The 18,736-nt window shown below is 38.8% G+C and overlaps 1 protein-coding gene across 1 annotated transcript in view; it reads right to left on the reverse strand.

Moving 5' to 3' along the window:
- CDK6 (cyclin dependent kinase 6) overlaps positions 1–18,736 on the reverse strand; it is a gene marked incomplete at both ends in the record, with an annotated part of 218,215 nt that overhangs the window by 93,043 nt on the left and 106,436 nt on the right. Inside the window, one exon of the mRNA XM_084230841.1 lies at positions 10,041–10,208. Within this exon, the coding sequence (XP_084086967.1) occupies positions 10,041–10,208 (168 nt within the window). The remainder of the gene's footprint in view (positions 1–10,040; positions 10,209–18,736) is intronic.

Below are 18,736 nucleotides of genomic sequence, written 5' to 3' on the forward strand. Positions count from 1 at the left end.
TATTCAGGGGAAGGCATCGCTTCCTAACTTCACTCTTTATACCCGGAACTCAACTTCCCTCAATTTCTCTTACTCAGAAATCCATTTCACTGCACACAAGAACACATGCTACAATAGTCACAGAGCAGTACCAAGTGCTGAAATGGATATTTTCCAACATTACTCTTTTTAAAATCAAAGACAAAGGGCAAACAAACACGGATACTGCCATATGATGGCTTACCGTACTAAAGGCAAATCAAAAGTGAACAGAAGAGGAAATGTCTAAGCTGATCAGGCTGACTTCAGGGAAGAGGTGGCATTTGCATTGCACCTTGAAGAATGAATAGGAGTTTGTGAGGTTGAGAAGAAAACAATTTAAGCTGAGAGGAGAACGTGTAATGATATGAAGGCACAAACCCCAGTGGCGTGTAGTTTCAAGCAGGAGGAGAGAAGTCTTGAGTGGCAAGATCACAGGGGTGTTGTGGAAGGGTGAGGGGTGGCTGGGAAGTAGGAATGGAGAGACAGGTTAGGAACAGACTTGCATTCCAGAGTTCAATATACAAAAACTTTTAAATCTGTGGGCAATGGGAAGTCAGTGGCAACTTTTAGTCCTCTGTCACGAGCCCCCACCCCCAATCCTGTGTCCGCTGGTTTTCCACTGATGGGCCATGCTATGGAGCCCTTCCCACAGCTCCTTTCTGGGAGCCTGTCTTCTCTTTCCAGGAAAAAGAAAACCTGCTTTTGACTAACTGTAGTCCTGATCTTTCATCCATTCTGCAAAAGTGGAATTTTACAGCCAAATACAGAAATTTTCATGAATATGTGTGAAGACCATCATTATTTGAAATTACTTTATCCTCTTGGTAGTAACTTTTCCATTCGCTATAAAGTTTTAGTTGTAATTTTTGTAATCTGCTTTTTCTGAACTAGTAAAAGCTAGTTTTCTGGAACTAGGTTACAGTTAGACTTTGGCCCATTTAGCAAGGTCAGACTGTTTATTCTTGACAGAATTCTTTCCCACTGTAAAAAGGTACTTTTAAATGCCACATTCCAAGAGCAGTGCCAGTAAGCCACTGAAGCATATTTTCCCACAAGAACTGATACCATGTGCAGTCCCCACCTCACTGAAATCACCCAGTGTTACATAAGGTGCAGATAGTATTTAATGTCATTATGAAATCTATCAACTGAACACCAGCAAATATTCACAAAACACTTCCATACATTTCAAGGCACTGCAACCTTTACAATGTTATATTAAAATAAAAATAGGAAGGAAAGGGGTAGAGGATTTTAGAAATAAAAAAAAAATCAAAGAAGTAGAAGAATAGAGATCTTATAACTTTTTATTAGTACCCAAAACCAAAAGCAGTAGAGATTTTTTTTCCCAGTAATTTTGGGGTTTTTATGGTTGAGTTGTTACATTTATAGTCCCACTTTTAGATTCTGCCAGCCTTCAAAATAAATATATGAGCAGCACTAAAATAAATTCTCCTATGCTTTCTCCTCCTTTCTTTTGGATGTTTCCCTGAGACCTGAAGGTAGATTATTCTTCCACAGCTGACTGTAAAGTTTAACACTCAAATTTATGAGGAGTTTAAAAATCATCAGTATTCTTATAGATGCTGGGTACAACAACGTCACTCATTGTGTTCTTCCATTCCCAAAGAAAACAAAAAAGCAGGAGTAATAACAGAATGGCTCATAAGCCCAGGGAGCATTATTTAGAAATAAATTAGAAAGATAAGCAATAAGGACAATAAAATATGAAAGAAAATCCAGCATTACAAAGTAATGGACTTAACTTTTGTTCATCTGTACAGATGAATGGAAACACATACCTAACCTTCTGAAGGACTCAAGAGGACTAAATAAAATGACTAAAAGAAACACTGTACAATGCAGACATTTTCAACCTTTTTCTGTGACACTCTGGTCCCCCACCCCCAAGCCCCCAAATCTTAATTTTTAACTAAAACATATCATGCAGAAAATATGAGTGCACAGAATGGGGAGGTATAAGAAGTTTCATGATCTTGAATAAGAAGTGATGAAAGACAATCATTATCTGAAGGTTATGAATGGTTGCCCAGACAGACATTCAAAGTGTAAATGTTACACCCTCAGAGTTCAAGTTACTATCAGGGAGTGACGCAGGCAATTGGGAAGATTAGCCTCAAGTTGCGTCTAAAACAAATAAAAAAAACTTTAGATGCTTATAATTGATGGTGCAATGGCACCAACAGCAACATGGAAAATGCAGTGTTAGAAATTTATTCATTGATTCATTTGTGAAAGCAGGGAATTATGAAAGAACTTAATTAAGTTCAAAGAGTAGTGAGAAAACTGATGGTGTTAAGAGGATAAAGAATATGCATATATGTGTTCTGAATGGTGTCTGGGTGGTGGTGGTATTGGAAGGACAGAGGGGAGGTTGGGACTGGGTGCAAAAAAACTTTATATGCCAGCATACTACAGTTTAAAGTTCATTCTTTCGGCACTGAAGAATCATGAGGACTTGTTTCATGCATTTACCATGTATTTACTAAGTACCTACCATGTCACTAGAAGGCACTGTGAAAAACACTGTAAAATTTGGATTGATAAGAGACAGTACTTGAATAAAAATGGGTATGTCCAACATAAGAGAATTTCGATAATGTATTTTGACTTAGGAATTTGCACTATGAAACTATCGATGTCCAAGCAAAAGGAAGATACTGCAGCCCTTCCCTGTAAGTCAATAAAACACAGGATGTTCACGTACAGAATTAGAAGATGTAAAAATCCAAGGTATAGAAACATTGTTTTATATTCAATTCTAAAGATTGTTGTCACACTCGCTTTGAATAAACCTACCACAATGATAGAGTTAATCAAATTTAAAGAAGTTGGAATTATTAAAAAAAAAAAAGCCAGACTAGACTCGAACCAGGCAAAAAGGCATATGCTCCTAAGAATGTTATGTAAGAACAACATTCCCCGCCTCGCCCCCCACCTCCGCCCCGATCTTCTGGATCTCTGAGAAAACTTTAGGTTGCAAAACCTCTCTAAAGCATTTGATCTTGTCAATTTTAAGACAATGGTTAGTCTTTGCACTTAAACTTGGCCTCAAGTTTCTGAGATTTGAAGGGCATCATATAGTATGTCTACATAGTGGGATATTTAAAAAAAAAAAAAACAACCTATAAGCAACTAGACCCACTGTATAATATACCTTGATAGGACTTGATGGTCGAACAGATGTATGGAGGAAGCAAAGAACATCCTGCCCTTTCTCTCTGAGTAAACCATCCTCATCCTCCAAAGCAACTGCATTTCAGTTAAACCGTTTTTGTCCAGAATTAATTTACGACAGTGAGCATTTATGAAGGAGCTACAACTAGGTGAGTCAAATGAATGACTATCTTTTATAAACAAGGAAAGCAGTCATTTGATTAACTTCACAGGTATACTTGGTGCCAATACCCACACACAGGTGCACACACTTTCAGCAGCTTTCTGTACAGTATGGAATACATTATCTTTCTACATGGGAGAAATTTTCCCAGTGGTCATCAATGTTTGCCTTCACCGTGGAGGCAGAGTTAACCTATCAGATGGCAGCTCAAAATGTGTTTTATTACTGCTGAGAATGCTTAACAGAGGATCTGGATGGGTTTTCATGTTTGTTTTGGCTCTCGCTTTTTCCACGTACCCAGCCCTGGGAATCCTAAAGAAAACGTGTCCTGTTCCCAGCTCTGTGCACTGCCCCATTGTGTTCCACTTCCCTCACTGGTGAAAGTGAAAACGAAACTGGCACAAACACTCCATTGTTAACTATGATATATGTACTGGCAACTGGAAGTTTTCACAAAACAGACCTGGTTGTGTCATGTCAAGGAGATGTTGAGCAGGGAGGGTGCACAGGAGTCTTTCTGGCTTCAGAGGTGTGTCCTGTACTTTTGTAGAGGTGCTGAGGCGCCTGGGCTTTGGTTTTTTTCCATTATACTCATGTAATGCTCTTGCTTTGATTTACTCAGTATGCACTGGCAGCGTCTGCAGGCTTCTGTGGGAGCAACTCGGCTGTCCAAGCCCAGGCACAAACCCTGCCAGGTCTCCATAGTAAATACAACACGCACGAAGAGGAAACAAGCATAAACAATTTATTTTCCCCTGTAAAAGATGACATTGTTCCCCAATGTCTGGTCCTGCTTCACTTTGTCACTTGCCAACTGGGTCCTGTACAATGAGTTATTTCAAATATAAACAGAAAATAAGCCCAGATTGCATGAGGCAAGCATCCATGGGGCCACATCCAGGCAGCATCGAGAGAGGATGCTGGTGACTTCTGGGCATCTCACATTCTGGCATGAAAGAATAGGGAGGGTTTCCCTGACCCTCAGTCTAATGAGTTTCTGAGTTATAGGCCCTCATAGAACTGTGTTCCTTTGTAGCCCTTACCTCCATTTCTAGCTACACAGTTCTCTGTGTGACTATGATTAATAACTATTTTTTTGTTCTGATTATGAGAGCAAAAACTTTGCCCATTTCTATTCACCAGCATCTCTCAGGTTCATTAACAGTGCCTGGCACATGGTAAGTAATCAATAATTATTTGTTAACTGAATGCCAAAACTTCTTTTTATTAATTTTATCCTCTAGGCTATCAAAAAGTTTCTGAACACAGTTTCTTGCTACCAATTTGGAGAACAGAGTAGGAAACCCTCTATTGCTAGCTGCCTAGAAGGGGATGTAAGGAATTAGATATTTAAAAGAATTTGTTCATAATTAATGATGTTAAGTCAGCAACTTGGGGAATCTTAAAAAGTTCCATATAAAAAAAAATCCCCCAGTGGATTTTTGCAATTTGTAGAGTTGTTGAAGAAAAGTTGTCCCATATTTACTACTTTCTCGTGGGTTTTGGTGATTTCCACAGAGTGGAAGATGTTTTCAGAACATGTATGTCTTATAATAGGGAAGATGACCCAGAAAAAAAGAACTTTGGAGAAGGGAAAAGCAACTCGCTTAGTGAAAGTTTTATTAAGTCACTAAAAGATACAAAAACCTTTCTCACTTTTCCACTATGGTACAGAGTGAAAATTTTCTCCAAACTATGTGTGTTGGGCACAGACACTTGGAAGAAAAATGCTAACTCTACCTTTTGTCTAATGATTGCTTAAAGGTCCTCCAAATACACTGAAAAGTCACTGTAATTCTGTTCACTGTAGAGCAAAAATTTGTTCAAGGCAGGCTAATCCTGGACTTTATCCCAGGGTGTGAAGTTACAGAGGTCCCAAAAGGAACAACCTTCTCTCTAGCCACGGCAGCTTCCCAGTGCCTGTCCAGGGAGTGACTGGCTCTAACTGCTGGGCTTGCTCTGGATGGGCCTCAAAGTGGCTTCACATTCAATGAGTGCAGCACCATGCACAGGACTGTGTGCTTGGGTGATTTTAAGGAGAGGACACACAGAGGCGTCAGTCAAGAGAACGCTTCATTTTTCTTAAGTCATGATACATTTACAAGATGTTCTAGTGTGTACAACTGCACAGAAGTCTTATACTGAGGTCTACATAAAAAGTGAGTTAATCAGGAGGTATATGTTTCTATGTCTGTGTTACATATTGTGTCAAAATGTGGCACAAGCCAATTGTTTTTGAATTAAAATTTTAACAAGACAAAACAAATTTTTTAAAAAATGGACTGTTGGGGCCTTCCTGGTGGCACAAGGGGTTAAGACGCGATCTATGAAGCAATCAGCCACCGCAGCATGAGTTTGATCCCCAGCCAGGGAGCTACCCGCATGGCATAGCAGACCTCACCTGGCTCGCCCGCTGCTCCCCTCAGCAGTGTATTTCAGTCAGTCTGCCTGTTCTGTTCTCCACTCTGCCTCTGGTGAATCCTCTCCCCACCCCCCACACCTCTGGCCTGTACCCCAATTCCTGTATTCATAGATGAATAAATCTCTAAAAAAATATGGACTGTTGAACACCTGTGGAACCTCTTGATAGCTTTTGTAGAACCCGAGCTGCACAGGACATAGTTTCCTAACTCCTGAGGTCTTGGAGTTCACAGTAGAGAAGACTGGAGAAGGGAATGGTGGTAGAGGATGAGAGCCAGAATAAACAATTTGGATTCTCCAGTGTTTACAGTCATTTGGTGAATTGAGACTGAATCTGGTCACAAACTACCTGTCTGTGCCTCAGTTTCCCCATTTTCAAAATGCAATGGTTAATAAGAAGTTCCCCAAACACCAAATCCATTGGCAATAGTGTTGCCCTGCAATGCTGTATGGTTCAATGTAAGTAATGATAAAGATTTTTGCATGATAAACAAAAATCTTTTGATTTTTCCTTCTCTAACCTACCTTTCGTAGTACTTCATGATTATTTGGGGGTGGTGCCCCAGGCTAGTTCTGAGATTCTCCCTGTCATTACTGTTTGCACCAAAACTGCCCGCAGAGCAGTTGATCTCCATTTTGCTCTTATTTTGACAGACAAAAAATGAGCCACACCATACACTGCATTTGACTTGGGAAGTACTTAGAATGTTGCCTTTAGAATGACTGTAATTTTAGTCTTGTCATCATTCTGTTGAGTAAACATATATTCTTGAAACATTTTTGCCACAGAGATTATATAACTGCGTGAGTCATGATTCTTACATATCACTTATCTGCAATGGAAAGAACCTCCCTGTAACATGTTCTCTTTGGTTCTCCACAATGGAGCATTTCACGGAAGTTGATTTTCATAGTTTCAGAGAAACTCTTCTGATCAAAGTAACCCACATCAGATGCTAAGTACAACAGGCTCCACTTCTCTTTACATTCCCAGATCATTTTTGCAACACAAATGGCCTCACACCCAAATGAATGGACATTTTAGTCCACATGCTCACACTGCCCATATATTCACCTGCAAATAGCTGCCACTTAGGCTTGAGTGAGCACACAACTGGCATAGTCTGCCATTGGGTGAAAGACCTGCGAAGAGCCCATGTAGTTTTAGAGTTCCGATGCCCCGAGTGTGGTATAGGTGAGTGTGGCAGGGGTCTCAGACTCTAGATGATGTCTCCTTGGCATTCTGGATGGCATGACCCATGAAGGGAGGCATGGCTGGAACAGGGCCAGTACAAGCTCCTCTGAGGCGTGTGACCCAGGCCAGGGCCCTACTTGCCTGGATCTAGGGCATACACTGTAACCACTCATAACTTGGTTCTATAACCTCTAAATAAGTAAGTATAAGCAGCCCTTACTCTATATGGGTACATGTGCTGAGCAGCAAGAACCCCATTTTCTCCCAAGAAATTTCAGTGTCAGGGACCAGGCATGGTTAGGCACTAAAGGGCATTTAACCCTCCATTATCAGATGAAAAGAAGCTAAGTGATTTGCCTCTAAGCCACACACCTACAGTGACAACTGTAGTCCAGATTTACAAAGGTTTTCCTAAATTAATTTCTACCCCAAGAGTCAACTCCTTCAAGGAGCTTGAAGCCTGATAAATGAAACCCCCAAATTATTATACAAGACAGAAAGCATGTGAAAAAACTGAGGAGGAAAGGGGGGTTAATTTCTGCTGGGTGTACCGGAAGGGGCCCTTTGAATCAGATTTTGGAAGATAGGTATTAATTTAATACTTTTATATATTAGCATTTTACATAGCTGTAAGATGTTAGATTTGAATCAGTGAGCTAGTAATTCCTTTAACATTCCACAAATGAAGTTGATCCCCACTTCCGGTATGACATAATCCACTAAAAAATGTGTATTTCCAGGAAATGGAGTATATTCATTTTCTCTTCAAGAAATACTAAAAATAAATATCCATTTGCTTTGAAAAGAATTCCAAGCCTTTATCTGTTACCATGTGTGTGTAAACCAATATATCATTATACCAAATGAATTTTTCCTTTAAATAAAAAAATATATATATAAAAAACAGGAAAAAATTTTAATGCAGTACCCTGTAGGAATCATACCCTTTATTACTAACATTAAATTCCAACTATAATTCTTTCAATAAAGTCTGAATTTTTTCTAGTCTTTTCCATTTGCTAATATTTTTTACTCTTTGTCACCATAAGAAACACCATGCAATACAAATTAGATATTGAAAAACCAGGCATTTATGATTGCCTTTCCCCTTTCCACTATGAAATAATTTGTCCACATTTTCCTGTCTGAACATATCAACTTTCAGCAAGACTGGAATGTTAATTGATGTTATGCACAAGCTGGGCTATCATTCCTCAAATTCAGTAAGCCAAAAAAAAAAAAAAATTAAAACAAAAACCAAATGGATTTCCTGTTTTTATTTATGTTTTTTAGTGTCCACTTGGGGAATCAAAATAAAGTGTCATAGTTTTAGGTTATCCTTCCTTCAAATAATGGACCCAAGGAGACCAATTCCTTCTATTTTTGCAACCCTGATACTGTTGGAATCACAAAGCTTATTCAGGCTTCTCTGGGGAGCTCCAAAACAGCATGTGCAGCAACTTCCAAGGGAAGCCCTCAAACTATCCTCACTCTCCTCCCCTGCCCCCCCCCCCCCAGGAAAGCACACAAACTCAACTCTTTCTGATGTGATTATATAAGAACACAAGATTTCTCCTGACCCAGCCCAAAGCTGCGGCATGTCCTTCGAACATTTGTATCCTGTCTCTCAAAAGAGATGGTGTATTGCTGAGCAAGGAGGAAACAAGTAGAATCCATCTTTCAACAATGGTAACATACACAAAGAAATCTTACCTAGAAATTCTGAGGCCTTTGGTAAAGTATACAAAGCTGGGAAAGCAAGTGATTTACATGTGCAGGTTGTAGAGTCCTTATTTCCAAGGTGGAGGTGAAGAAGGGCAGCAGAATACTTCTATAAATTGGATTTTTTCCTCAGGCAAGTTATCTCAGGGAATTTTCTATTCTATTCCCAAATTTCTATTTATCAGCTAAGGTATTATCCGAATTTGGGGTAACGATTCTTTGTTGTGCACGGTATCAGTCTCCCTTCAGCCACCTCCACCCCCTCAAGTCATTAAGATAACCAAAGATGCTGCCATACATTTCTTAACACCCCTCCCCCATCTGTTCTCTCTGGCTGAGAACAACTTTGAGGCTGAAGATGGACAACATGTGAAAGATGACATATTGACCCAAGAGAATTTCTTTTCTTAAGGCTTATTCTAATGCCCTGAGGGTGATTTCTACAGGCTGCCTTGAACCAACAGCATTTTCCACATCAAACTTCTGCTCCAAATAAGTAACACAGCAACAGGATGTTCCTTGACTTTTTGCATTTATGATGAATCTGTATGCAAAACAGGTCTTTCAAAGAGAAGGGCTATTAGTTCCCACTTCCAAGTGCCTCTCCTTAGATCTTGGGTGCAAAATTTTATAAAAATCCATCTCAGAAACAATGATTATAAGCAGACATAAAAACTAACTGAAGTCAATGGTTATTATGGTTTTGTATTTGAATGAGACAAAGAACAGGATATCATAACTGTCATTCTTTGCCAAAAGAGTGCTCTTGGGTTTACTCTGTCTATTTTGGCTTGGATGAAGATTCACCTGGCAGGTGGTGCTACTTGTTCACGGGTCATCCAAGTTCACTGTAAATTTAATTTCTTCTTCACAGTCAGCAGCACATATTCAGAGGACTGCTTTCTCACACCTGTGCAGGCGCCCTGGCTGTTTCTCAAAGCAGGATGTTGCAGACAGGTCAATAATCCTGGTGTTCTGTCTTCCCTGACCTTGAGCTGTGTTTCCTCACACATTATATATACAGCTCTTAAAACAGTCATGGCAAAGAACATTTGGAAACTTGCAACTGATTCCTTTCTAGTGGCTAAGATGCAACAGGCTATTTCTGCAATGGGTCTTGTCCACAACAAGCCATACCGGATGTGCCTGTAGTTCTAAGCAGACTGTTCTCCTCCTACCCCGGTTATAAAAAAAATGCAAAGACTTTCTATCCACCAACTGATCACGAGCAGTAATAACACTAGGGAAATACAATGGGGGTAGTTTGTCAAGTGAAAGAGGAACATAAGTTTAAAGAAAGAACAGCTGTCTCTCACTTACCACTGAGGTAAGAGCCATCTGAAAACTGTAGATTCGGGCAAGGCCAAAGTCAGCCAGTTTTATTTGTCCACTGCTGGTCACCAGAATATTCTGTGGTTTTAGATCACGATGTACTACTCGGTGAGAATGAAGAAAGTCCAGACCTCGGAGAAGCTGAAACATCATATCCTAAATAAAACCAAAGAAAAAAAAACAATTAGCGGTCAAAATAGAAATTCAACATGCATGTATCTTCAGCATTTTGGAGAGGGAAGATAGAAAGCACCTGATAAATATTTGCTGAATGAATGATTTTTTTCCCTTCCTACCTCACCACTCTCTTATTCTTAAGAGCACTACAAAAAATTTCACTCTTGTCCTCAATTTTATTAGTGAAAGGACAATTTAGAAATAGTTTCTGATAGCACAGCAAATATTTTAGAATGATATGCATACACCAAACTGGTGTCTGTGGTTAATGCAGAGGAGAGTTGGAGGTGGTGCGAGGGGTAGGGTAAGGGAAAAATGTCAGGCTTTTCTGCCCTCCTGCCATCAGGATAGATGATGGATCCTTGCGGTCCTGAATGCATGCCTGATGGTGGGCACCTGGAATAGGGCATGGGCATATGTAGATGGGATTCACCTGGGCTAAGACTGGGCTTTTAAGGACGGCATCATGAGGACGCCAGTAGAAGCCGAAAGAGAAGCCGAGATCACCGGAGAGCTCATTTAGAGTGAAGACTTGCTGGGGGCTGGGAGGCCTGCCCCAGTACCCCTGCCTGCTGTGTACCTGGTAAACCCCAATAAAAACCTGCAAAAAGCCACTGAGGACTCTGACTCCTCCTTTACCTGGTCTGCTGGATCATAGATAACCTGCACTGTGCCCGTTCCTGACCTTACAGAGGGACATATTTTTTTATTTCACATACGACTGTATGGTTTAATGTTATTTCAGCAATTAAAATGCAGTGACTGCTAATAACATTAATGATAACTATTATTATCTTTGTAGCACTTAATACTGAGCAAGCAGTCACCATGTGTCAAGCACCGTTCTAAGTATTTTCTATTATAAAACAATCCACATCAAAACATTGAGTAATATTATCAATCTTACAACTCAAGAAACTGATATACAATAGGTGTGCATAATTAGTTCAAATTAATAACTCTAACAAGAGACAGATTTTTAACTCAAGTCAGTCTGAAAACCCAGATTCAAACCCCCAACACACCCTTCGTAAGCCATTTAACCTCACTAAGCCTCAGGTTCCTGGTCTGTAACATGGGAAAGTAACAAAATCTATTTCATAGGATCACTGTGAAGCACTTAGCACAATAGTAAGCATTCAATAAATGGTAGCCATAATTGCTATTATTATTATTACTATTTCCCGGCATGAAGCAAGGAGGGCATTCAGAAAACAAGCCAAGGTTACATCTTTTTCTAATTTTAGAACTGGTAAAATTGAAATACAAGATTTAAAACTCAGAAACAATATCTGAAAGTAGACATTTAAGACAATATCCATGATATGATCTTTTGAAATTTGGGGTTAATAAGACTGACCTAACTCTCAAAATACTTTGAGGATGGTGTGTGCAAAGGAGGGTGGGATTATCTGGTTCGTGTGAGGGTTAGAAAAGTGATTAGACAGCCAGAGCTGGCAACACTATGGGGACACTTTTTCAGCTGCTGGACCACTAGGCCCTCCCTTAGAGAACAGCATGGTTAGAGATGGGTTTCCATCTGTCCTTCACTGGTTCTTTCTTTAATTCTGTCTTCACATTCTCACATTGTTTAAAGCCAACACCTTAGTTGTTGTACCTATAAGATGAAGAAATAGTACTTCTTTTAATGAAGTAATGTATGCAAAGGAGGAGTGCAGTTTCTGCACATGGCAAGCATTCAACAAATGACACTCATTAAAGTGTCCCAAGTCTGGGGAAGACAGAGTCACAATATAAGAAAATGTGGTCAGTACTACCAGGTCCGTGAACAAAGCACCAAGAGGGGATGGGAGGTGCAATGACAGAGGTGTACAGGAATCCTTTCTGAGATCCACCTAAGTGGATCTCAGGAGTTACCATCTAAGTTTCCAAAGGTGAAAACTCTGGAGCATGTTGTTCTATGAAGGAATGGTCCTTAAAAACATAAGAAAACCATGGCAGGCCAACAACTTTCAATGAATAAACAGGAGTGTGAAAATGAAACACAAAATGTTAACCGAAGTAGTATTCTGCTGTGGCAAATAAGTCTTTATTGGAAACATATGCACACAACTTGTAAGCACTGGATTTTAAACAGCATGACTAACCTAAAGTAATGTCATGCTGGCTTGTCATCTTTAGCTTCTTAAACACTAAGCACCAACCATTTAAAACAGTACAAAGACTAAAACTGCTCGCTTCATGTTTCAGTGTTCCAAATAATTTAAGCAGCCAATTACAATTAAAAATTTTTTAATTTAACTAATTAATAATAAGGCCTATCTAAATTTATAAAAAACATGAACTACATGGTAAAAAAAATGTGGCTTTTATTCATGCAATTATTTAAAAAGAACATGTTGTATTTTTCTTAATTACCAAATTGGTATATGCTTACTGCACAAACTTACAAAATTAAAACAAAATCCAGAGTAAGAACACAAATCACTCAAAATCCCACCACTCAGAGAACAAAGAAAACCTCATTGTTAGATAATTTCTGTGAGACTTTCTCATCTGTCTTTTAAAAATTACACATATTGTATATATAGGTGTAAATAAAATCTATGATAGTTAAATATGTATATTTATGAATAAAAATTATTATTCTGTACACATTTTGCCAAAAAAAATTTTTTAAAGATTTATTTATTTATTTATACAAGCACTGGGTGCAGTCAGAAGTGAGGGAGGGTGAGAGAATTCACCAGAGCCAGAGCGGGGAGCAGAGCAGGCAGACTGACGAAGTACACTGCTGAGGGGAGCAGCGGGCGGCAGGAGAGGTCTGTGCGCCATGTGGGACCCTCGCCCAGTGGCCGGGGATCAAACCGCGCTGCAGAGGCTGCGGGCAGCTTCGCAACCCAGTGCTCACCCAGCGGCTCAACAGCTGCGCCACCAGGGAGGCCCCACTTTGTCAAATTTTTAAGAACACTTAACAATTCAGTATGAGTTTGTGAGCTCCAGATTAATGATTTATTTTTATATTTTTCTGGAGAACCTTAGTGACACCAACATTTCTATTATATGAACTATAAAATGGGTAACTATCAAGGAACCACATGAACTATCTCGAACTATTTCCCTCATTTATTTTTTTTTTATTACTCCTCTTCACCCATCTTATTAACCAACTAAAATGAATGACTTGCTGACTGACATACGCTGCACTATTCCTCTCCCAAAGTAATGATTTTTTAAAAAATCTTACCAAAAATCTCATAACTTTCAGTAATTCAATTGTGAGGTAGGTTGATGAGCATTATGGACCTGTGATAAATATGATTTGGGCTCCCCAACTTTGAACACCTAACCTTAAAGGGGAAATACACACAGCTAAGTCAGGAACTCTGGTCATACATAAAAAATAGGAGTAATTCCCAAGAATGATATGAATAAATAAATTATAACAGTAACAAGGTAAGGAAAACAGTTTTCCTTCAGAATCACAAGTGCTTTGATCATAGACATTTCAAAGGATTCTCTACTTAAGCTCATTATCTGTTCTATCTCAATTTATAATATCATGAGACATACTTTTAAATTAGCTCGAGATTTTAATCTAAATTAATCTGGTTTATAACACACTCAAGTATTTCACAGTATTCCAGTGATGCAATGTAATGAAACTATAGATAGTGCCAATTAAGTCTCTATAAGTTAAACACAGATTTAAAAGTTTCCTTTTTTATGCTATAGTGCACGATTCTAGGATAATTAGTTTGAATGTCTAGTCACACTTATAATGAACAGTCACAGGCACACTGCATCTTTCTGAAACACGTAATACGGAAGCAAGTTTCAACAGGATGCCATCATGAAGTAAAGTGACTTTAGGTAGGGCTTTGTCCTTGGCAGCTCCCCTGAAAAGACTTTGAACGTCAGTCTGACTACTAGAAATCTTTAAAGCCTTGCAATTGTTTCATTTGGGGTGTTCTAGAGCTCTAATCCTCTTATTTAGAAGCAAAACATGCAAACAGAAAACTTTCCTCAACTTTTCTGATGGGAAAATGCTTTACTGGTTATTCATATTTCCCCCCCTCACATATAAAGACTATATGATTAGTTCTGAAAGATACTAAAAACTACTGATTTAAAGCATACAATAAAACACAAAAATGACAGCTTTGAATGGACGATTCTAGAGTTTTGGATAGCTCTACCTAACCTAAGCGATATACTCACATTCTCAAAATTTCAGCAACAAAAACACATACATTTAGTCTATTTAAAAATTAAAAACAAGACGAATATGACTTGTCAACAAGAATGATCTTTTTTCTCCTTATAATGTATAAACCAGTCTTCAAATTTGTTATCCAAGTTTTGACAAGATATATCTTCAAATGTTTGTTGATTCCTAAGAAGGTATCCAGTCCAATGTGTTTCTTATGAAAGGTGTTGGGGGAGTCTGCAGTCTCAAACAGATGACATATAACAAAGATGTCTTACACTAAATGCCACCATGTGGACTAAGGGGTAATGATTATAGGAACAGTAGTTAAAGATCATGCTTGCCTGCACAATAAGGAATAATGATAAAGTCATGAAGAAGGCAGGAAACTGCTGATGATAATGATGGCCAGCTCCCCCCCTCTCCATTACTAATATACTTAAACATCTTTTTAATTGAGATAAAACATACCTAACAAAATCTGCTATCATAACCATCTTTCAGTGTACAGTTTAGTATTAAGTACATTCAGACTGTTCTGTAACCAATCTCCAGAACTTTTTCATCTTGCAAAACTGAAACTCTACACCCATTAAGCAATTCCTCATAGCCCCCTCTCCTGAGACAAGTAAGTGGCAACCACCACTTACTTTCTGTTTCTATGAATCTGAAAACTGTAGAAACCTCCTCCCGTAGGTGTATGTGGGCTCATACTGCAATTTGCTCCTCTGTGACTGGTTTATTTCGCTTAGTATAGTGTCGTAGGGGCTCATCCCTGTAGATTTTATCAGAATTCCCTTATTTTTTAAGGCTGAATAGTAATAATACCCCACTGTATGGCTACACTACATTTTGCCAATCCATTCATCTGTCGATGGGGCCTTCTATTTTCTGCTGTGAACGTGGGTGCACAAATATCTTTGTGGCCCGATATATATATCCAGAAATGGAATTGTTGAATGTAGCACCAAGTTCTCCCATAAAATGTTGTACAATTTTACTACATAATCAGTGAAATAAGTGAACAATAAAAGCATGTTTAGACATCAGTCAAGTGGATTCATTCACTCACTGGTGATTTCACTCATTCCTTCCAATTCTGCGTTAAGGCAGAATCTGCCCCCACACCAAGCTTATTGCTTAATACACACCCTTTATTCCAAAACTTAACAGGATTTCCTTCACAATTTCACTGATCAACTCACAATAACAATGGGCTGCAAAGATTGCTTTATAAACAAGTTCCTCTTACTTCTCACTTGGTCCTCAGGAGCTCTACCTAACAAAAGGCAAAACGAGTTCTAATGAAGCAAGAGGAGTATTAAAGGGTTCTTTAGAAACTCAAGACTTCAGGTCATCTAGAAGACTGTAATTGGTGAATTCAAAGTAAGCAATAAACAAGGGAAGCTGGAAATGAGCTAAAAAGTCACACTTTGTAAACTCTGTTCCAAAGAAGAGCTGTCAAGCTGTGCCATATTGCGGATTTCTTGCCACTGGCAATGAGGGGGAGGGCATGACTGAGCAGGTGACACATTGTCGTGGGGAAGGTCCAAATTATAAGTAAAAGCAATTATTTATTTACAATTATGAATTTACAATTTATTTTTATTGCTTCAGGCTAGTAGACAAAAGCATTTTAAGTGGCCTTGCAAATAAACTTTATTAATAAAATACGTACCCTGAAGAGAGAAAATATATATTATTCATTTCTGGGAGTGAAGCCCAAGCTCAGTGAGTACAAATCAGTCTCAATTGACTAGAAATAAAAAAAAAAAAAAAAAATAGCAACCGATTTTCACCAAGTCCAGAAAAGTTACTGTTTGAGGAACAATGTAATGACTAAATGGACAGTCTGAAGGGAGGAATCATTACCTCACTGTGATGGCTATTATTAACCCACCGTGGAAAACCATCCAGAACTGAAACTACAAATATACAAAGCTAATTATAACTACTTCAGAGGAGGATATAAAAATCAGTAAGAAAATCTGAAATGCAAGTGCCTAGGTTACTGGCTAGTGTCCCAAATGGTTGTTATTCTATATGCACATTGTCTTATGATCCTTTTAAAAACATTTAACAATGTATTGTGGGTATTTCCTCACTTTATTACTTTTTATAATAATATATTTTTAATTAAAATTTTTGTTTCAATGGCTGTATTTGGACAAAATACCTTTTCATCTTTCCCCATTCTTCTCTCAATTCCCTCTTTTGAGAATTTCCCTTCACTCTGTATTTCCCTCCTCTCCAAATGAGGTAACGTATTGAAGAAGTTGGCTGTCCACAGAGTAGAACTTATTATTATTTGCCTACTGTAGTAGACACTGTTGGTTGTCAGCCATGAAGGGCTGGTCTAAGGCAGTCGAGGTAATCTCATTCCCATTTGTTAGGAACCCATCCAGGAATGGACAAGAGACCTAGTCATGGCCAGGATGATGGATGGGCAAGTTCCCGAAGTAGATCTCTCGGAAGTATTTTTCTCCTTTCTAAGAGAACCCAGTAAAAAACTCTGCTGTGCTTCCTCCTCACCTGGAAAATTTGGAAAAGTTCATAAATTATTCCATAATTTGCAGTTGAAAATTATTCTAACAAATCTAACTTAACTAAAATTAACTCAAATCTGTTGAGGTCACTACTTTTTTTGTAGTCCTTGTTCCACGCACACCCCATGCAGCTTGTACCAACCTCTCTTGTTTATGGTCATCCTGTGTTACACTCTATGCAAAGGACAATCCTTAATTAGTCCAAGTGCCCTTACATGGTAGTTAACCTATGTTGCAGAGAGCTGTTACAGAGGTAAAAACTATTACATACAGTTTTGTTATTAATATGAAGTCTCCAACCCTGACTACTTCAGGGTCACCAGCTAATCCTACAGGTCCCCAGTCAGCCCTCTTGCAGTTTGTGTAGGCCACATTAAATTTTTACTGCTATCCTCCTACCTTATCATCTCCCTTCCTTTTCTTAACACATTAGCATACATTGTACTTTAGAGAGAAAGCCAGATCATCACGGGAATGCTATTAAAACTTCCTTTGTGGGCCTCCCCGGTGGCGCAGTGGTTGAGCGTTGGGTTGTGAAGCTGCCCTCAGCCTCTGCAGCGCCGGTTCAATCCCCGGCGCTGCTCCCAGGCCACCAGAGGAGGGTCCCACATGGCGCGCAGACCTCTCCTGCCGCCCGCTGCTCCCCTCAGCAGTGTACTTCGGTCCCCCTGCCTGCTCTGCTCCCCGCTCTGGCTCTGGTGAATTCTCTTACCCTCCCGCACTTCTGACTGTACCCAGTGCTTGTATAAATAAATAAATAAATCTTAAAAAAAAAAAAAAAACACCAAACTTCCTTTGAGTTTACAAACTGGCAAATCCTCTTTTCTTTCATTTGGAAAGGTTTCCTCCTCTGATGGAGCTCCCATTCATTCTAGTTTTCAAGTACCTCACCACACTCCACTACTGTTTCCTTTCCCTCCTATATTGGGACTTCCCTCTATTATCCCTTGACCAACAAACAACCCAAGCAACTCCTTTCTTTTCTTAGTTAGTGCTCTCCACAGACAGTGCGTGTTTTCTCATTCTTCACCACATCACTGCAGCAGATGGATGCAGCAGCTCTTGAGAGATCACCATTAACTCGCCTGTCAGCCCCAACCAACAGGTCATTCTCCTCCTAACTTAACCTTGGCATGGCATTTCACACCAGATCCCTCCTTTCTATTTTCTTCAAAACAGAAAGACCTTTTGTGTTTCTGATTAGAAATGTATGCACATTTACCGCTAAATAAAAACCAATTAAAAAAAAAAAACACAGGAAAACAAAGGATATAAATACCACCCACAATTCAGATAACCACACTTTGATGTGTCCTTCCGTAATTTTCCTGTACACATATACTGTACAGATATTGTTATACAAATGCTGATACATAAATTTTATAAATGCTAATACATAAGACTTTGCAATTGCCTGTTCACATCATAATGTATTCTGAACTATTTTCATGGCAATTAATACAGATTTTTTTGTACAATTTTTAATGTCTGTGTTATCTTTTACACTACTTTTTAGCCAAAGGTTTAGGCATTCAATAAATTATACAATAATTTTAAACACCATTTTTATCATGTTCTGGTTACTTGAATTTATGAACTTTGACTTTTCAGTCTTTGTTTGATTTTTTTAGAGTACTTCCCTTTTTAAATAATCATATTTAAAATATATTTTAATACCAATAGGCGAGTTTCCTTTCTACTCTTTATAACACATTCTTACATTTATTATTCTAGACTGACTTCAAGGTCATTTTTTGAGTTCCCATACCCTAAAGAAATCCCTTTAGTAT

The sequence above is a fragment of the Talpa europaea genome (assembly GCF_964194135.1).
Source record: "Talpa europaea genome assembly, chromosome: 3".
Lineage (NCBI taxonomy): Eukaryota > Metazoa > Chordata > Mammalia > Eulipotyphla > Talpidae > Talpa > Talpa europaea.